Below are 22,769 nucleotides of genomic sequence, written 5' to 3'. Positions count from 1 at the left end.
CTGATTCTGACAATAACACTATCATCAGCTGAGTGTGACAATAACACTATCATCTAATTCTGACAATAAAACGGTATCATTTGATTCTGGCAATAACACTGTGTCATCTGTTTCTGACAATAGCACTATCATTTCATTCTGACAATAACACTATCATCATCTTATTGTGACAATAACACTGTCATCTTATTCTGTCATTAACACTGTATCATCTGATTCTGACAATAGCATTATCATCATCTGATTCTGACAATAACACTATCATCTTATTCTGACAATAACACTATCGTCTGATTCTGACAATAACACTGTATCATCTGATTCTGACAATAGCATTATCCTCATCTGATTCTGGCAAGAACACTGTATCATCTGATTCTGACAATAATATTGTCATCTGATTCTGACAATAACACTGTATCATCATCTGATTCTGACAATAGCACTATCATCTGATTCTGACAATAACACTGCATCATGTGATTCTGGCAAGAACACTGTATCATCTGATTCTTACAATAACACTATTATCATCTGAATCGGCCAATAACGCTATCATCATCTGATTCGGACAATAACACTATCATCATCTGATTTTGACAATAACACTGTATGATCTGATTCTGACAATACCACTGTATCATCTGATTCTGACAATAACACTGTATCATCTGAATCTAACAATAAAACTATCATTATCTGATTCTGACAATAACACTATTATCTGATTTTGACAATAACACTGTATTATCTGATTCTAACAATAACACTATCATCTGATTTTGACAATAATACTGTATCATCTGATTTTGACAATAACACTGTATCATCTGATTCTGACAATAACACTATCATCTACTGCATGTACCATCGTCTTATTCTGACAATAACACTGTCATCTTATTCTGACATCTGATTCTGACAACAACATTATCGTCATCTGATTTTGACAATAACACTGTCTCATCCGATTATGACAATAACACTATCATTACCTGATTGTGACAATAACACTATCATCTTATTCTGACAATAACACTATCGTCAAATTCTGACAATAACGCTATTATTTGATTCTGATAATATCACTGCATCATCTGATTCTGGCAAGAACACTGTATCATCTGATTCTTACAATAACACTGTATCATCTGATTCTGAAATAACACTATCATCTGATTCTAACAATAACTATGTCATCTGTTTCTGACAATAGCACTATCTTCTCATTCTGACAATAACACTATCATCATCTTATTCTGACAATAACACTATCATCTTATTATTACATTAATACTATCATCATTTTATTCTGACAATAGCAGTATCATCTGATTCTGACAATAATACTATCATCTGATTCTGACAATAGCACTGTATCATCTGATTCTGACAATAGTACTATCGTCATCTGATTTTGACAATAACACTATCATCTTATTTTGACAATGACACCGACACATCATCTGATTCTGACAATAAAGCTATCATCTGATTCTGACAATTACACTGTATCATCTGATTGTGACAATAACACTATCATCTGATTCTGAAATAACACTGTATCATTTGATTCTGACAATAACACTATCATCTGATTCTGACAATAACACTGTATCATCTGATTGTGACGATAACACTGTATAATCTGATTCTGACAATAACACTATCATCTACTACATCTATCGTCATCTGATTTTGACAATAACACTATCATCTGATTTTGACAATGACACTGACATATCATCTGATTCTGACAGTAACACTATCATCAGCTGATTTTGAAAATAAACACTATCATCATAAAAGGTGAAGATAACGAACAGTGATCAATCTCATAACTCCTATAAGCAATACAAAACAGAGAGTTGGGCAAACTAGGACCCTTGGATATACCAGAGTTGGGATTAGGTACCTAGAAGGAGTAAGCATCCCCTGTCGACCGATCACACCCGCCGTGAGCCCTATATCTTGATCAGATTAATGGAGTAATCCTTAGTCAAAATCAGTGTGCCAAGAACGGTTTAACAATTGGTGTGAACTAATCCGTAGCTACTGTGGTAGTTTTAAAGTAAAGTTGACATAAACAAGTGTGTGGAAAGGACATTTTGTGGCGTATGATTTTTTTTAAATGAAGACGCCATTAATTTGCATGATTTTTTCATTTCTGTTTCATGTAATTTACATTGTCAATATTTACACCTCTAGATATGCATTTCAATTTTGTAATTTATGATACATGTAGGAATAAGGACATTTTTATTTTCATAATAAATCCCCATGTAGTGATGGATATACCGCTGAATTCTTCAAGGTTTTGTTTTTAGAAAGACATCAAACTTTTTGTTGTCAAAACCATTAACTGTGTACTTTATAAAAAAAAGGGGAAAAAAAAGAACTACCTATCTCACAAAGCCTAGGAATTATCTCATGCTTGCCAAAAGGGATAAACCTAAACAATGTTTAAAACATGGGCGTACTATAACCTTATTGAATGTACTATATAAAATTATTTCTAGTTGTCTAAGCACCAGAATTAAGGATCATATTATTTCTGAGATACAGTTAGGTTTTTTATTTTAAAAAAAGGAAATATAAGGACTTGCAATTAATTCAAATGTTGTATATTCCTTAATTTTTTTGGATAATTTGTTTTTTTAAAAAAGAACGCTAATTTTTAACATCTACATATATGTAAAATAAGCATGGAAAATTGAATAAAAATTTACTTTCTTGATCAATGATTCAAAATTTTATTTACATCCCCCAGTTTATGTTTCATCTTCGATTTTGAGGTAATCTCGTCCTGTTATGACAGGTTTGACACGCCCAAGGAACAAGCATCATTGCTCTCTTCAATTGCATTGCATTGATATCAATTCATTTTGAGAGAGCAACGATTCAATTATAGCGCTCATCAATTCAGCAAAATGATCAATACCAGCAACAATTCAATTAAATTGCGCGCAATGATTCAGAATTTAAGATATAATCAATTATTTGAAGAGACATCTATTTGAATTGTTAAGGCCATCAAGTGAACTTGACGAAATCTTCAAATAACTAAACCGGTCGCGGTAGCGCAGTGGTAGAGCGTTCGCTTCGTAACCACGAGGTCGTGAGATCAAGCCCTGCTCACGTCAAACCTATGACGGTAAAATAGGTAGTGTTTGTTCTTTCACCAAACGCTGAGCATTTAGAAGTGCTTTTGGATATGACCTTAAAAACGGAGGTCCCGTGTCGCTGTGCTACGGCCCTGAGCGATAAGCATAGGTCTAAATTTGTGGTACTTCACCTACAGTAAAGTCTCAGTATGAGTGAAAAACAATCACTCAAATAAATATATGTTTAATTATATGAATTATGTTAATTTGGCATTCCATAGCTTTGAGCCCTACATGTACATATCTTCATCGGGTAAACGAAGTAATGTTCGAGATAAAGCAACTGGCTAAAGATAGATTGTGCCACGTAACTTTTGGCCTCGAAACTAATAGACTTCTTCCTCTACTCATTGGAAACATTTGTACAGAGATTTGTGATCCATAACCTTTTAAGTAGTTTTTATTAAACGGATAGATGCAATGCTCCAAACCACTATGGTAGGCGTTTAAAACTTAGCCAAATGGTTGTCTCATACATCCTCTATTCTATGAAGTTACGCAAACACGATATGTCCTTGGCTATACAAGCTCATCACGCCCACCTCTTGTGAATGAAAAAAAAACGGTCTTTCTAAAATTCATGAAAACTATTCGTGATCACCATTTCAGATATCATTTGGAAACTGTTTTTCGAATGTTAATTGTGGTCAATCTTACATCACGGTAAAAATTTCATTGCTAAACCTCAAACAATATTAAATGTATCAGAAACCATGATTTTGACTACGGATAACTAAGTTTACCTGATCAAGATATAGGGCTCACGGCGAGTGAGACCAATCGACAGGATATGTTTACTCCTCCTAGACACTTGATCCCACCTCTTGTGTGTCCAGGGGTCCGTGTTTGCCCAACTCTCTATTTTGTATTGCTTATAGGAGTTGTGAGATTGATCACTGTTCATTATCTTCACCTTTCACACCACGTGATAATTGCTTTGAACTTTTAATTCAAGACTCGTTGTGAATACTCGAGACATATCTGGAAATTGTGAGGGTCACCCTTTACTCATAAAAAAATTCCACGTGAAGTTTCATTGCTTTTGCTCAAATAGAATTTGAAATTTCATTTAATTTGTAATCAAGGCGTTGTTCAGATGCATGAGCAAAAGATGCGAGGATCAGTCAAATGATATACATACTGTTTCTATCCATCATCTGACAAAATAATGGTCAGTTTTTGTGACACCCTGTTCCTTCTCATCATCTGACAACCAAATGTTTGTGACAAACTGTTTCTATCCATCATCCGACCACAAAATAATGGTCTGTTTTTGTGACAAACTGTTTTTCATAATATTAAAAAGTTCAGGTCTCTCAATCTTGAGTTTCCAAAGGAAATCTCAAATACCATGGATTATCAAGTTATCTCCACACAATACAGCTCCTTTGATTGAAATATCATGATTTATTATTTTCTATATATATAATTTTTTTTTAGCAAAGTATAATTTCTCAAACCATAGAATTTATTTCACTTACTATAGCACAACTTACACCTGGCAGTATGTTGCATGCAACATTTTACATCAATTTTTAAAGACAAAGAAGTCCAAAACTGTTTTCTTTAATTCTGCATGTATGAATACTTCACATAAAGACAACAAAGTTATATTTAACTGTATATAAAAGTACTTAGCATCATCAAAAAAGACAATCAAACAAAATTTGAAGTTAACATGACTGTAAATATATACCAACTTTTTTTCCTACAACAAAAAAAAAGATCACTTTAATAATGAAATATGACTTATATTCTCGAGATATTTACAACCTACTGATTACAAGCTGATCTGCTTTCTCATAAGCTATATCTAGATTCTTCTATAGTGCTATGTGCATGTTGAAAATTCATGCACATATTTATATATCTTGCTACAGTTGAAATGTCTAAGGAATTGCTGACCTCCAACTTTTCACTGTGATCTCTACTTCTAACAGATGTTACAATATGATAAATATCTCCCTGATGGCTTCAAAAGATGTAATTTAACATAACGAAGTTATGGCCATTTGAAGGATTCTACCCAACTGAGACAACTCCACTCTGGTTACCACTGATAGTAACCAATGAAACTATTTGTCCGCCATGCATAAGATACAACAAGTTTTCAAAATTCTAAAACTCTGCAAGTCCCATGTCTTTTGATTTTCTTTTTTAAATAAATGATTACCCTATTTTCATATCAATAATCATAACTATACACTTTTAAGAGTTAATTAATGATTGTTCTTCTAATTGCTTTAATTAAAGTCCAAGGCAGTATTGAGACAGAATAGTGTAGTTTATACACAATTTGTACGCAAAAATACATCCCCCAAATGTTTGTAAAAGAATTTTGACAGAACAATCTGATTTCTTTCATACAATGACAAACTTGAAAGATGCCTAACATAAGCATTTCAAACCACCAGAAACATTGCTGTAAAATGAAAAATAATATTGTAATTAAATTTCTAATCGAGTGCACATCTCAATATTTTCATCTTTTACAAATTCAAAGATCTATGGGACAATATTTGATAAAAACTGAAAATTCTGCTTTGATATATCCACGACTGTGATTACATTATATCACATATACACTTGTAATGCAAGAGAGGGTATGGTTACATTGTACATGCCCATTTCTCTTGCACTGAACAAAATCTCTATCGTAAGTTGCAGGGGAAATCCTTTAAAGCACATCTTTCTATGAACACATAATTCCACTTAATAAAAGTGCTGCTTTACGCCGACCCTAATCGAATGACGACACATCCAGCACATCTACATGAGCATGCACCAATAACATCAGATGTCAGCTATAGCTTTTCACTACATTGTTTTAACTATCATCATTAACAGCATCATACATATCAATTCTAAACTTTCTTTCTCCTTTTCGACTTTTGTTGAATAAACAATTAATGCATGTTTTATGTTGAAAAAGCATACAGACAATACACATGATCATGAGGATTCACCCTTATAATGACAACGATGGAACAGAAAAGTGGTGTTTCAACAGGAAAAAAAAAATCATGCACACTAAAATGAATTCTAGAGAATGTCATGATATTCACACTGAAATAAGAGCACGCAGTAATGACGGAAAAGGTTTTCATTTCTACACACTGTTTAAGTGCATTGAATAAATGTTTTGCAGACCAATGTAACAATACACATTTGTACAATTCTATGGATCAGGGTGATTTAACATACAATTTACTGACAGGACAATAATCAGCATATCACTGGCATCAAACTCATCAAATGATCACGAATCATAACGTAATTACATCTTTTAAAAGAAAGATCGTTCATAATAATAGTATGACTGTTAGGACAATTCAGCAAACTGAAAATAGATCTGATTTTCACTTACAGTACATATTTTGCATGCGATTTTACTGAAAATGTTATCATCACTCAAATCTTCTGTGGTATGATGCAAGTAGACATGTTCAAAATGCAAGCAACCAAATATTTAATGAACAAAATTCTCTTCATCCATGTCTTGTGAATTCAATGACTTTAAAAAGTACTTCCTTTTTACAAATTTTATACCATGCCCTTCACATGAACTACACAAAGAAAAATGTAGACTTGTGACTTCCGAAAAAGATAAAGACCTTTTATCTTTCAAATGATATTTTAAATTCTTTTTACAGCAAATCAGAAATACACATGTGCACACTGCACTAGTCAATGTATACTTTGGCAACCAAAACAATCAAAAAAACCTTGTCTACTCTCAAGTTTAACAAACTACCAACAGAGTTTTCTATGTCGAGCCATTCGAGACACTCGGACTTGTCGAATGCTCTTTTTCGGTGTTGTGACTGTTACATCCTCCTCGCTGCTGTCCTGACTGTCGCTGGTTTTACTGACTGGCTGAATGTGACTAATTCCCTCTGTTTTCCTCACCTTTGAGGACTGGTAACTACTTGAACGATGCTTGCTTTTCTGAATGGACACAGTTCTCCTGCTTTTTCTGTGGTGGTCATCATCAGAATCAGATACAGAACTGTTTCGCTTACGTTTCCGAGAAATCTGTTTTTCTGAGACTGGTTCTAGTCTTGGGGCATCTGGGAAAACTCTGCAAAAGTCACGTAGTATTACACTAATATTCAGAACATCTAGACATACAGTGAAACTTCTCTAAACTGGCCAGCTCTCGGACCAAAAAAAAAAAACGGTCAGTTTAGAGGAGTGGCCAGTTTACCAAGAATTTAGCAATTAGAGACATTTTATCTCAATTTTCACAAAATATGTACTGTTTAGTTTCTTCTGGTGATCTATGATAAATTATCAGTGGAGATCAAATTAGTTAGCCTACAGGTAATTATTACAAGGAATATTCTCGCTGAAATCCTTTAATTTTAAACTGAAAATCTAGGATACATAAAGAAAACACCTGGGCCTGTTTTTGGAATTCCTCCTACATGTACCTATAAAAACTCTGTTTACGTTCATCGCTTACTTCATTATAAAAATTGTTTTCACCGTACATTTTTGAAAAGTACAGTAGTAAATATGAAATTGTAATTTTAATAGTTCTAAGGAATTTGAAGTCTATGGAAACCAAGAATATTAATTTATCTTTTGATAATTATCAATAACAGTCATGGGTTTGTTCTTTATCAACTACTGCTTATATCCGTACGATAGTATGGTGCAACAATATGCCGTTTGATACTGTTGATAATCTCTCACCTGGCCAGTTATTTTTTACAACTAACCGACCTTGATCACCCTCTGGCAAACATTTTCTTGTCTTCAAAAAGTGGCCAAATGTCTGGAGTCCAGTTTTCAGGGGTGGCCAGTTTTGTAAGAATTTCTTTGCAAGGAAATGTTAAGATTTCTGCCAGGACTTTGAAAATCAGTGGATATTCAGGGAGAACCGTTTTTCGCCTTTTCGAAGGGGCCAGTTTGGAGAAGTTTCACTGTTTACCAACATTACAAGTAAGCTTACATTTCTACTGTTTTTGCCTTGGTATCTCTACAAATTGTAAGGATAGCTATTTCCTCATGTGTTATTGCACATATGAATCTTCATAAATGTCTATTCTAAGGCCTAACAGTTACTAGGAATTGCGACAAATGAAAGTACAATGGAAATTTATACAAGGAATAAATTTCAATTTTGAAAATACATTTAGGTATCAACTGCAATGCTTCACATCGCCATACTTTTCACAAGCACCAACACACTTCATGAAGTAAGCCCAGGGTTGTGGATAACCACTCGCCTATGCAAGTAATATTTGCTACATGGGCGATTAGATCAGCTCGCCTACATGGAGACCAAATTTCCACCCAGAACATTTTCATTTTAAATAATGTACTCTCCTTTTCCATAAAATGTTATGTTTATCCAAGATTATTCGTGCCGTGTGCAAAGCAGATGCTAAGAGCACAGGTTACGTCAAGCATATGTGACCTAGACAAGCCGTGTATTTATAAAAACAATGTCGGGATTTATCAAAAGAGTTTTAAAACTCCAGAAAAGAAATTATAATAAAAGAGACCATTACTTCCATGAATATAAGAACAAATGATCAAGATCGGCCATGACTGTCAAGATACAGCAAGCGGAATACAATGTGTGCCCATGAATCAAATTGTGGGCCTGTAAACTTTAAAAGTTAATAGGGGTCCACATATGGTCCCAATGGTTTCAAATGTTAACCACAGCGCTCAGTGACGCCGGTGTAAAGCCTTGCAGTTCATACCCTCATGTATTTTCATAAATGAAATTTATTTCTTAAATATCTACAGAGTATCTGACACTCTAAAGTTGACTTCTCAAGGCAAATATTACCTTCGTAAAATAATGACTGCTCTTCTCTTCACCACATCTTGAGGACGTATACAGTGTGTAATATCATCTGCTGCATAACCGCTGGAAAATATAACGATACAATATTGAGCTCAAGTAACAAGAATACAATGCAACATACTTCGTAGAAAAATAGGTTTGTTGAATATATCGCTATCGCCTCAGTCACACAATTACCTGATCATTGTGACACATCCCCTGTCAATAGGTAAACACAGGACTGGTTGAGATACTCTGATTGGCCTAAAAGAAAACTTACAACCAAAACAAAGAGCACTATCACTGAAAAAAGACACTGATACAATGGGGCGGTCGAAAATATGGGGTGGATCTATGTGCGACACGATACACCCACCAGGCATGTAATCGTTTATGACAGCACTATTGACAAAACCCTTTGGTACGATTTTCGCGTCGTACAAAGGTTTGATAACAAGTTCGTGAATCCAGTCCGGAATATCATCCACTTCGCCCTTCGGGTAAAGCCGTTCCATTCCTGGACCCTTCTTCTGCAACTGGGATCCATAGGTGTATCCCTCCCCAAAGAAATACTTGTTCCGAAGAGGGGCCCTGTCGACTGTGTGTTGCTTGTATGTTCCTTTATCTGCAATTTTGACCGTGTCGTTTATTTTCTTCTCAATTTCTTCGCACTGATCATCGGTAAACAAGCGACGTTGCTTGATTCCAGCGTGAACCTTACTTAACTCTTCGGCATGGTGCCAGCTGTTGTCGTAGTCTTGGTAGTGTGACTTAGACTTGTATTCGCCATTCGAGGAATGTTTCCTAGACCTGTCTGACTTCTTGTCCTTGTTATGCTTTGATGATGTGTTATTTTGTGGAGACTGTAGCTTCAGACGTAAATCCTTGAAGTTTTCAGCCATCTTGGCACATTTTCCGTGTCTCCCAGAATGCACTTCGAAAAACACAATTTTCGCGGGAAAATATGAAGGCACCGTCAGCACATTTCTATGAAAGCTCATAAGTGAAAAAAAAAAATTAAACAAAAAAACTCATTACACCAAAATTTTATTTAATGGCTTGTTGAAACACCTCTTATGAAATATGATTTCACCATCGAAAGAGTGAAACAAACTAAATCATTTCATGGATACGAATTTCTAAATATTTCTTTTTCAGGAATGATAAAAAAAAAAAAGGTGTTTTGTTTGCAAAGAAAAGATATTTTGAGTCCAAATTTCACTGTGATTTGATGCATGCTATAAATTTTTGATAAAACATGCCTAAACGCCTCAAACAGACGTTCCATTTCTTTTTAAATCAAAAAGTACATGTATATCTATGAAAAACGTTAGATCAATGAAAAAAATATTTTAAACCAATGTAGTATATTTCAAATATCATAAAAACTGAAAATATCAATAAAGAAAATAAAATTGTTTGAAGACTTAGAAAGAAAAAATACGACCAAAAAAAATTGTTATGACGTTCGACAATTCAATTTTAGTTTTTGTCAAATGTATACAATATAGAATTAAAATTAAATATAAAAACTGTAAATTTCACGATCCCCGGGGTAGAGGTCCTGAGCCAGGAGTGGGACCAAACTAGGTATATAGTGTATATGCGTAAAACATTTAGATGACATCTTATTCAATAGTGCTTAATTTTGGAATTAAATCAAAACTAAATGGATATTTAGAAAGAGCCCTAGTCCTTTCCCAAAATTGTAATCGATGATCCCAGGGTTAGCTAGGGTTTTGTCATCAGAGTGGGACCAAAATGGTCAGTTATTAAATGTGTTAACATTTGAGAATTTTTAAGTCCTTGATGACTAACATTTCAATTCTTTTAAATTCAGTATGAAGCATTCTTAGAAAAAAAAGGGGGGGGGGGTTGCATAAATTGTAAATTTCAGGATTCCTGCACCCCTGGGGTTTTGGGGCGGACCAAAAACTGCCAAAAATTGGCCACTTTTCAAAGATCGCCCTCTCTACAACCGCACTGACATGCGCAAGAAAAACTAAATGCATGGTGATATAGAGCAGGAAGGCCTCTACCAAAATTGTAAATTTCATGATTCCCGTGATAGAGGTTCTGACTCCAGGAAGGGGCCAAACTTGGTATATGTAGTAAATATGTGTAAAACATTTATAGATAAAACCTTTTCTTTAAATGCTATTTATACTAAATTGAAACTAAATCGATATAATTCATAAGGAGTAGGTAGTCCTTTACCAAAATGTGATCCTAGGGGCTAAAGGTCTGGTTCCAGGGTGGAGCCATAATTACTATAGTGATTACATTTTCTTTATCATTTGAAATACTTCTTGAAGTTTGCTGTTCAATATGGTATTCTAGGACGGGTCCAAATAAGTCATATCGTGTTAATTTTACATATATCATATTATGTAAAGCCTTTCATCACTATTTCGGCTCTTACCTCAAGGCATTCAAAAGAGATGTCTTCTTAAAAATTATATTTGTACTTTTGTCGAATATTAGTATTCAAAATAGGATATTTTTTTCTAGATTCCATAGGCCTTGGGACTAGTGATACTATAACTAATACTCAAATGACCGATAAGGCTTGTGAATCTCTTGTTAATTTGATATCAATATGTGTATCATTACATATAATTGTTCAATGGATTCAGTCAAGCGTAAGGCTCGGTCAGTTCTCTGATATGAAGTGTCCGAGGCCCCTAACTATGGGTGTGTTTAGAGTAAAACCAACGATACATGCACCATCACCTATTTACCCATGGTAAAAATTTGAAGCGTTGGTACCATTGAATTCCTGTACTCTGTTCAAACGAGTTTGGTGAGAAATTCAACAATGGTGTCATTGATAAACCACTGGCTGATCAGTTAACACAAAGTGTCAAACCATCCTTTCTATGTGTATAATTTTGTAGCAAGAAAGAAAATGCGTTTGGAAATCTCCTGCAGATGATTTTTTCCAGCTTCGTAAAGGGTTTTTCAGTCCCATACATGGGGTGCGGAGTGGACCGAAAGCCCTGGGCTAGCGAAGATGTATTTTCTCTTGCAAAACATGAGTATAGATTATCGGACGAAATGGTCAGAGTGAATGATTAACTATACCATCTGATCAGACTTGATATAAATCATCCTAGAATAGAGCAGAGGAGGGCCACATTAGGGAATCAAAGTTTTACATGCTGATATATATAGTGTATAGGGAAATCTTCTCCAAAACAACTGGGCCATTTTCAATCATCCTTGATACAAATCATCCTTAGGTGAAGGGTATTCCAGTTTGCTCTAATGAAGGGCCACGCCCCTTTGAAAGGGGAGATAATCACAAAAATGCAAAAACAGGGTGGGGTCATTTAAAAATCTTGTTCTCAAGAACCACTGGGCCAGAAAAGCTGAAATACATGAAAGCTTCTTGACAAAGTAAAGATTCAAGTTTGTAAAAATCATGAAACCTGGGGTAGGGTGGGGCCACCATAAGGGATAAAAGTTTTACATGCGAATGTACGTATAGGGAACCAAACTTGGCACAAAGCATCCTTAGATGAGATTTGGTAACATACCCGTCTACGAGTGCATATGATAATTAATGAATTAGTTGTCAAGTTTGATAATTAAATTTGATAATTAATGAATTTATAGTCGTGACCTTTAAAAAGGTTTTTTTCTTAATCAAACAGCTTGTACAATGATAGTTTTGCTCAAACTTGTTTATTGCTAGGAACTGCTGTTCAGGTGAGCGATGTGTCCCATGGACCTCTAGTATTACAGGTAGTGTCCTGAACTCTAACATTTCGGTTTTATCTATGATGTTATCGCTTTACTCTTCAAGTATAACCTCCACCAGCGCCTCTTACTCTATCTATAAGATGGTTACTTTCCTCCAAAGTGTCTATGGAAAACAGGTATCAAAGTAGCAATCACAGATTGTCATCTAGACTCCAAACGTCAACTGATGTTTTCAGATCCTTCCTCCTATTCGCTATTACTATTACGGCGGGAAGACCCCAGCAAACTATTTGGAAAACGTCCATGAAATAGTAGTTTGTATATTGATTACCAAACTATGGATTTTTCCTCAGTCTCCTCTGAAATCTTGTCTTGTCTCATATGTGGTGAAAATTTGTCAATCATTTTTTAGCACATCTCAACCCCTTGTTTAGAAACGGTCGCTATCCGAGATGCTCAAGGTGGAATATTGTGATTGACCACGATATTCTGCTTAGTGCCGAACTTTGCGGTCTCTGTCCTTAGGACCTTTATCTTTTCCTACTAGGTGCAAGAACGATTAAAAACACTATCTCTCGTTATGACGGAACCGACTTGCATATATTCAGATTAACATTCGCTTCCTAAGAGATGTACATAGCAGCACGGTACGACCATATCGCGTCATATGAATGTTTAGATATATAAACTATACGTCTTCTTTCCCGATTTTAATTAGTACACCTAATTATCACCTGTACAACACTTGTTTTCATCTTCTGTAATTAATTTTAAAAAGATACATACATTGTCTCATTCCTTCTTTGCTCGTTTCTTATCATGATGTATATTTACACAATATTTGTTTAGATGATTTAAATTAACTTCGAGGGTGATCTTAATTAACGTGATTGGTTGTTCGGTATTGTGATGTCATACTGATGTAGTTTGTAGAACTTGTCTTGTAAGATTATTGGAAATTTGGAAGAAAATGTCAGTATGAATGTAGGCACTCCTTAGCAGCATGGCGGTTGGAAAAACCAGCGAATTAAGTTCTATATATAATATATCACTGTTACATTAAACGGAACGTGCGAAAAGACAGGTTCTAACTATCGCTAATCTTTTCCCACATGTGTAGAGTGGACACGTTTGCGGTAGATTGTGTGTGCACAGTATCACGTAATCCATGATCAATTAGTTTTGTGAGGGAAATGTGGCCTGTCCATCCTACATGTATTGTATTCATATAATTAACCAAAAGATGGCGCTTACCACAAAGCATCTAATGACTAGTTATAAAGATAATGAAATCTTTCCTGCCTTTCAAAATTCCAATCGGCAGATCATATACATGTAGAGAAAACTCAAGTCTCGATCTGTCCATTAAGGCAAGCGATTATTATTATTATTATTATTTTTTTTTTTTTTTAGCTCAGCAGACTTTCTGATCTGATCAAACTGTATCACCGTCGGTCTGTTGGCTGTAAACTTCACAATCGAGAACTATAGGACTTATTTCAACCAAACTCGGCACAAAGCATCCTCGATCACGAATGAAAGCGATTCTTTAGTAAAACGAACGACCACAGCTTCCTCCAATTAGGATGTAATATTTTCAGAATGTCTTCGATTTTAAAGAATCACCTCACCCAAAAGTTATGGTTTGCAGATAGCTTCCTAATGTAAGAACACAGTCTCGTAGCCGGGAGGCCACAATTAGGTATTTAAATCTAACGTGTGTATGTGTGTTGATATTAGGATCACATTTTGTTTTAAATACCAGATTGTTATTATTTTTAATGGTCAGTCCTCGCTTGTTTTAGATATAGATAGATACTTTAGTAGATGTTTAACCTTTTTGACCTAATAATTAGCACTTGTAAAGTATGATACATAATGTCATAAGATAAATTAGTAATTTAGGATTCTCAGATCACTTAAGAGTTTTCTTTATTCCGTGAATTTTGCCAATTTCTTGCTGTTTATTTGTTCTACTGTTTACAATATAAGTCAGTACATGTAAACTTAGCTTTTGATTAAACTGAAAATATAGTTAAGTATTATTAAAAAAGATCACTTCACATCATTTTACTGTAAGCAAAGGAGTTATTTGTGATACGAAAACACTCATGAATACGAAAGCCGATAAACATCAAGGGGAAATGCTTTCCCTCCTATACAAGGAATATCGATGCCTCGAAATCAAGGACATTTTGTTATTTCGTTAATTATTTTGATATATTAGAATATTTGCTTTCTTGTTTGTCTCAATATTTTTCTTACAATTGCACACATATATAAATCTATCATATTTTTCATTATTAGTTCTTAAGTAAAGTGAGGTAAGCCCATCTTCTTTCAAGTAAAGCATGTAATAGTTTTTAGAAGCCTATACCCGGTATCCTCAAATCATGAAATTTAACCTGTATACATATTTTATACGCCTTATTCATCTCTACAACGCAGGCCTGCAAATAAATCGTTTCTTCTTATTTCACTTCTTTAAATAACATATTTATTATTTTCAGATCCGGAAGATATTTTCGAGATATCGGTTTCATTCAGTGGACATAATTATATCACCTAATATTAACAGATGTTTAATCCTTTAATAGCTTATGGGTATGAAGCGCAAAAATTTAATTAAAGATATCTTTACCTTATTGAAGATATCAGTTCAATTAATGCGCGCAATAATTGAATTGATGACCGCATCAAATCAATTATTGCTCTCATCAATCCAATTATTGCACACAGTAATTGACTCGATGCGCTCATTAATTCGATTGAGAAGAGGAATACTAGATTTAATGCGCGCATCAGTTCAGTTCTTGCTCTCATCAATTCAATTGTTGTGTTCTTTAATGAAGTGGAATTATTAATTGCAAAATTTCATTTAGAGCTCAGTATAAATGATTTGATGATCTCTTTAATTCATGAGCGCACCATATCTGTAACAGACACGGTCAAGTCATCCTCAATGATAATATACATACCCTGGTACACTACTTCCAAAAAATCTTTCCTTCCTGATGCATAAAAACAATAATGTAACATTAAACTATCATGGTAACAATCTGTCGGTTTATCATTTTGATGAAATAGTTCCTCATATTGTAATTTCGAGATCTTTTCTCATAATCACGAGAAAAACGACATTTTCCTTTAATCCAGTCTAAGGAAAATGGTGTCTGCTGCTTTTTTTCTGTACTGATCGGCTAAAAAAACACGCATATTATTTTCCTGTTCAAGATGCTTAATAATCGTCTTAAAATCAAGTTTACACTAAAGTTTTTATTTTGTATATTTATTAAATAATAAAGTAGATAAAGCAATCAAACACCGCTCCAGACTAAAATGAACATCCCAGCAATGGCTGGAGCATACGCTGATGTTACCGTGGAATTAGCAGTGCATGTGAAGTAGAAAAAAAACAAAAAAAAACCTCTCATACATCTAAAGACCATAAGATCCAATCATAGTCATAAATACAATAAACAGAAAAGTACAAATTTGTTCAGAAATTGAGAAAGTTTGATAAACATGTACACCATTAAAAAACACTTACTTATAAAAAACAATTCTATTCAAATCTTAAATCAACATTGCTAAAGCTTATCAAATTAATAACCATATATTTAAAGGGGCATGGACACGATTTGAGCTAAAAAATTTCAATTCTATTTTTCAATTTTTATTGTTTACAGTGATTAACTAAAGTATTTCTAATGTTCGACCAAAATTTGAATATCAGTTTTTGAGTTATAAGTGAGATACAGCACTCGCAATTCTTTGCTATGTAAACAAGGCTCTGTCATTTTTTGTTTACATTAGACTGTTTAATAGAAAATAGCGTGTTTAAAACAAAATAAGATGTGCCAAACACTAGAAAGTATATAATTGTGTTAAGAATTCACTTATAAATTGAAAAAATCTGCTTTAAACAAAACTTTTACTGGTTTATTTAACCTATGTAAACAAAAACATGGCATGAGCCTTGTTCACATAACAAGGACTTAAATTGTGACCTCATTATCTCCCATGTACCGTGACTACTGACATTCAAATTTTTGCTGATCATTAGTAATACCTTTGTTAAGCAGCTCAAATCGTGTCCATGTCCCAAGGGCATAAATACAAACACGTTTTTTCTGACTAAAACATACCGGTACCTACCATGCAAAAGAAAGCTTCAATATAAATATATCTATAGTAAACCAGGATCCAAAGTTAACATTGCTGAAAAGCTTTATTGTAAAAATGTAGCTGCTAATGCTATCATAAATTTCAAAGCTGTCTATAGTTGTATAAGTAGTATTGTCCAGCAGTAGTGTTCAGTGTCCAACCAGAGCCAGCAAGAGTTTTTTGTAGTCCCCGCTGGTTTCCGAGGAAACAGCAGCATTCAAAGTCTTCCCATAGTCTTTCATATACTGATCTTTAACGTTCTGTAAATCAATCTGAAATAAGAAAAATGGAATTCCAAATTCTGTAAATGGGGAAATGATTGCGGTGGTTTTAATTTCGCTATGTTTGCGGTTGGGGATTTTCCCGTGAAATTAAAACAACCGCAATACAGAACTTTCGGGATGTGCCAGAACGACCGATTATATTTGATGTTTACACACCACGGTCATGTGATAATAATTAATTGTAGGGCAAAGCTGACAACGATACAAATGGTGTTTAGCTTACAGACGGTCCGTAAAGAGCTAAGCGCAGTCCCACGATGACGATCTTAGTCACTATTGGTGCTTAGTACCTGGGTGTAAATTAGATGGAGGGGAAAAGGTGCATTTAGACGCATATCACTGGATGCAAGGCGTGATGTTTTACCGATATCCTCAAGATATTCCCTAGATTTATTTCCCTCGCCAACTCCCATATCTTAATCAAATGCATTTTCCAATAAAATGGTTGTAGTAATTCCTTTCTTTCAAAGATAGCATTTAAATGCAGGAATTTGATAGCAATTGAAGAATTCCATGCTTGTTTACTTAGTTGTTATTGTAATCCGGAAGTGACATGCCCTACAAATGACGTTCAACGCGCGATAAAAGTCGAGTGGATCCGTATCTCGATAGTGCCGTATTGTTTTGCAAGTGTGACACAATATGTTTTCAACAGTTACCAGTAATCAAAATAAAATTTGAATTCCGCGAAAACAAAACCACGAACTTTTAGCACCACGAAATTAAAACCATTTGCAGTAATCAATCACCCACAAAACGCACAAAATTCCAAGAATACAGCACCTTCACCACATTCTGAATTCATTATGATATTCTGATACTAAATCCCTGTATTAGAATATAGATACTGCTACAAAACACAGGCAAATCATCGCTTGGGTTGGAATTTACTATTAAAGAGTATTTTTTAATAGAAAATTCGAATCCAAGTGATAAAATTGCCTGTGCTACAAAAGGCTAAAATTCTGTTCTGAATGTAACCACGTACATGCATTGTTCATGAAAAACATATTTGTGAAAAAAAATATGCATGAGCAATTTACACCCTCTGTATAAAGAAATTGCCAGGCTTCTGAGAGCAAATATTTATAAAAAAAATGGCTGCTCGCTAATCTTATGGCTATATCTTGTATCTCATAATTAAAACTTGGTTTACAGCACTGTACCTCTGATCGAGATACAATAATCCTAATAAGACTGGAGTCATTGGTTCCAATCCCTCGCATCGCCTTGTAGAGCTTGTCTGAGAAGAACTTGGGTCGATTTTTTGCACTTTGAACTGTAAAGAAATAAAATAATTCAAATTAAACATGATAATCCCGAATATTATTCATGCTGAATGCAAAAAAAACCCAAACAAAAACAGTAAAAGTTTTATAAGAGCATCCAAAATATAATTCTGATTGCATGGTATAAGTTACATCCTCATCACTTCATCTCTTGTCGATTTGTTGGGAAGTGCATCCATAGAATGAACCAAATACATGTATATAGCAGATTGAAGTCCGACACGAAAAAAATATTGAAAATACACAGCCTAAATACAGTACTACTGTCAAACAGATTTTAGTCTTAATTTTCCTAGCTTATAAAATGTTACATTTGCAAAACACCATGGTTCACAGTTTTACTGTGAGCATTGATATATGACTTTAACTGTGAATGGTCACAAAACATGACGTTTCAGTTCATCATGTAAGAAGTTTCAATATCTTGTAGAGTTTCAAAGTTTTGACCAAAGTTTAAGTTCATTGAGAAAGGCAGACAGACAGCAGGATAGAAAGAAACAGATGGACAGACAGACCAATAACAATACATCCCCTCTTCGATCTTGGGGTGGGGGTTAAAATGTCCTTACTTAATGCCTTGAATCCATCTTCTAGATCTCCCGACATTTCAGAACTTATTGAACTCAGAATATCCTTTCCGGAAAGCTGAAAAAAGAAATAATGATTCTTATCACATACAATCTAATCTTATTTATACAATATACTGTACATGTACTTTTTTTCACGAGGCTCAAATTTTAGTGGTTTTCGCAGAGAAGGAAGAGTGCTAATTCAAATTTATCCATAGAAGAAGCGCTAACTCATGATTACGCCAAAACATCAGCTCTACTTTGACTGCACTGAATTTTAAAAACGCTATAATAATATACATACAGTATTCACCAAAGTTGATTCGCTGAGCGACAATTAAAGCTTCATTTTTCTATATCATAACTTGCTACATAGAGCATTCTGACATTACTGTAAAATTCTTGACATTTTTGTTTAGAGAACAATCAGAATCACATTTTATCAGTGATGAATTACATTGTAAGGAAAAAATTTGATAGCAAAAAACGTAGCTGGATTATGACACAACACTTTATATACATTACACAACTCAAAAAACATATTCAACAACATATCTCATTTACAAAAATTGTATAGACTGCTTCTCAACCTACATGTATATACATATAGCATACTTTGCTATCAAATTCATTCCTTAAGATACATGTATAATTCAAAGTCAGGTTTTGTAAGAGTCTTTGTCAATGTATGTGCATGTAAAAATAGATAAAACTTTCTAAAAATTGCCCTGAAACAGTTTTGAGAACTTTATTTTGGGATAAAGAAACTTGATATTTTGTCATCATCTGATGATTTCTAGTAGAAAAGTACACAAGTGAACAAGTACTCACATTCTGTAGAAACATCTTCCAGTCTATTATATCAGAGAACGAGCAAATCTTACACACACATGTCCAACATGTGTGACATTATACCTTTTGATGCACACGTGTCAATTTACCCTTCCATATACATGTGTGATTACAACTTTTGATACTTGTGTATTATTACACCTGTTGATACACAGTTCACCTTTTGATACTCTTCAAACGTGGCCCTCATCTGGAACTCATGTCTGATGGACAACACCGCCAGGAAGGCAGACTCGTCAGTGCCTATCTTTTTGACACCTGCTTGGTACAGTTTCTGGGCATCCTGCTGGGCCAGAGCCCGGTCCACAACTGCCTCAGGTCCCTGCTGCATCAGCATCTGTCTCTGACTGTCTGTCAACTCCGTTCTGTTTGCCTGCAGTAAAACAAAATGGATGCTTATAGCAAGTATGTCAACTCTTAGACTACTTATTCTTAGTTTTCTTGACTATTACACTGAAAATATTCTGAAAATTGTGTGCAGGAATCACACTGAACATTATTGATGAATTTTTCACCCACCCCCCCTTCCCAATTGTGGCAAGTTATCTATGATGGAAATCAACACGACAACACTAGAGGGTTTCAAGAAACAAATGTGTTGCCTTCCATGGCATAATACCGCCACTAAGAAAAGTTTGTCTTCAGTCTTAATTGTGTATTCACGTGTAGCATTAATACCGTCACTAAGAAGAGTTTGTAGCATTAATACCGTCACTAAGAAGAGTTTGTCTTCAGTCTTAATTGTGTATACACGTGTAGCATTAATACCGTCACTAAGAAGAGTTTGTTTTCAGTCTTAATTGTTTATTCACCTGCGTGTGATTATTTGTGTTCATTATTAAATAAAATCTACAGCATGACTTTTGTTCAAAATACATGTTTGATGACTGGCAAGATTTAGATAAATTTATATTAAGTTCATGGAAACATTGCAGATATTGCAGACAGTAGTGATTAGTGGATTTAGTCTTCTTTCCTAGACAGCTAGTCTTTCTGCGATAGAATGGCTTACATCGATCGTGAAAATTAATCTGTCCTTGTTTGACGACTATTTCACATTGAACGAAGAGTTAGGGAACCATGATGAAAATAAGGTGTTTCTGAATGCTTCTTTTATTCATGGTATGTGTATTCATCAAATGATACTGATACAAGTGAAGTAAAATAATATCAACATTCTATCTCTTATAGTTACTAAGTTTTACAGTGAAATCGTAGACAAACAGATGGACTAATGAGAAACAAATCAGCTGTGTCTCACTGATGATGATCTAACAATGCACATGTTACCTGACAACAAGACACAAGCAGCCTCTTGAAATGTCCACTAGTTTCATGGGAACAATCTCTCTCCAGCTCTCGACCAAAGTCTGAAATTCAGAGTAATCCAAATGTTTAGTGGGGAAGCAATTGAACTCAACAACATTTCATGGATGTCAGCACCCCAGCAGTATAAAAGATGTTCATTTCTATAAATGCATCATTTTGGAAGTGATGAAGAACTTACCTGATGCTTATTTGTTACTTTGTTAGTTTACATAGACAAAGTTGGAGTTTGTGATGATTATGTGATTTTTTATGCCCACAGATGACATGATTTTTGGTTCAAATTTTACAACAAAAAAACAACAACCCTGAACTGACTGGGAGAATTGCCTTCTGAACCCTCCCCTATATTTCATGTGCAATCCTCCCCTATATTTCATGTGCAATCCTCCCTATATTTCATGTGCAATCCTTCCCTATATTTCATATGCAACTATAAAGCTACTCATTTTACATCATTTAAGTACATGTGCAAATATTCCGGTATACACCCAATCAGTCATGTACAATGTACATGTATTTAAAGGGACTGATTCACGATTTCCCCCAAAATTTTGTTTTCCCACTTTTAATGATTAAAATCTACTGTCTAATGTGTTTAAAAGATTTCACATAAAAATTAAGGCTATACATTATCACAGAAGCTCATTTTAGATAGTTTATTATTTGTTTTGTAAACAAATATTGCGGTATGTTATTGTTTACGAAATTTTCAAAAGAAATGGATATCGATCTAAATTCATTATACCTTTCACATTTCAAGCATTCTTTGGGTAAAATATGTCATCTAAAAGTTAAAATTTGTGACTATGTAAAATTAAGATGCTTTATATTACAAGATTAACACATCACTGGTTTGTTTGTTTACATGAAAAGACTCGAGTCTTTGTTTACATAACATAGATTTAAGGCTAAAATATTGCTTTTATTCTTGCATTCAGAAAGTCAAAAGTTTGGCTGTCAACAATAAGTCAGTTAAATTTGTAATGGTTAACATCAACAAGAGGCCCATGGGCCACATCGCTCACCTGAGTCACCTTGGTCCATATCAGAAGATTTTCCATATCTATTTGCATGTAAAACCGTAGTCCTTATTATGGCCCCAAACCTTCCCCTGGAGGCCATGGTTTTTGCAAACTTGGATCTACACTATGTCAGAAAGCTTTCATGTAAATGTGAACTTCTTTGGCCCAATGGTTCTTGAGAAGAAGATTTTTAAAGATTGTCCCTATATATTTGTATGTAAAACTTTGATCCCCTATTGTGGCCCCATCCGACCCCCGGGGGCCATGATCTTAACAATTTAGAATCTGCACTATATCAGGAAGCTTTCATATAAACCTCAGCTTTTCTGGCTCAGTGGTTCTTGAGAAGAAGATTTTAAAAGATTTTTCCTATAAATTTGTATGTAAAACCTTGAGGCCCCCCTTGAGGCCCCATCCAATCCCCGGGGTCCATGATTTTAACAAACTTGAATCTGCACTATATCAAAAAAAAAGAAAAACGAAAAAAAAAGAAAAACGAAAAAAAATTTTTTTTTTTACCTTTTGACCCCCTATTGTGGCCCCATCCGATCCCCGGGGGGCCATGATTTTAACAATTTAGAATCT

At 34.5% G+C, this 22,769-nt stretch overlaps 2 protein-coding genes across 2 annotated transcripts in view; both read right to left on the bottom strand.

Moving 5' to 3' along the window:
• Positions 1-4,714: 4,714 nt before the first annotated feature.
• LOC125670758 (RNA demethylase ALKBH5-like) lies at positions 4,715-10,050 on the bottom strand. The gene is made up of 3 exons (XM_048906122.2): positions 9,166-10,050; positions 8,971-9,051; positions 4,715-7,245 (listed from the first exon to the last, which is right to left on the bottom strand). The coding sequence occupies exons 1-3, from the start codon at positions 9,966-9,968 to the stop codon at positions 6,915-6,917; spliced, it is 1,215 nt and encodes a 404-aa protein (XP_048762079.2). The 5' UTR covers positions 9,969-10,050; the 3' UTR covers positions 4,715-6,914.
• Positions 10,051-15,945: 5,895 nt separating this feature from the next.
• LOC125668419 (annexin A7-like) overlaps positions 15,946-22,769 on the bottom strand; it is a 21,943-nt gene continuing 15,119 nt past the window's right edge. The window contains exons 10-14 of the mRNA XM_048902572.2: positions 21,124-21,203; positions 19,994-20,206; positions 18,982-19,057; positions 18,290-18,402; positions 15,946-17,111 (exon numbers count right to left, since the gene is read on the bottom strand). Of these exons, the coding sequence (XP_048758529.2) occupies positions 16,989-17,111; positions 18,290-18,402; positions 18,982-19,057; positions 19,994-20,206; positions 21,124-21,203 (605 nt within the window). The 3' untranslated portion in view covers positions 15,946-16,988. The remainder of the gene's footprint in view (positions 17,112-18,289; positions 18,403-18,981; positions 19,058-19,993; positions 20,207-21,123; positions 21,204-22,769) is intronic.

The sequence above is a fragment of the Ostrea edulis genome, chromosome 4, assembly GCF_947568905.1.
Source record: "Ostrea edulis chromosome 4, xbOstEdul1.1, whole genome shotgun sequence".
Lineage (NCBI taxonomy): Eukaryota > Metazoa > Mollusca > Bivalvia > Ostreida > Ostreidae > Ostrea > Ostrea edulis.
Note: the sequence above shows the minus strand (reverse complement) of the source record. Positions and strands in the feature narration are given on the sequence as shown.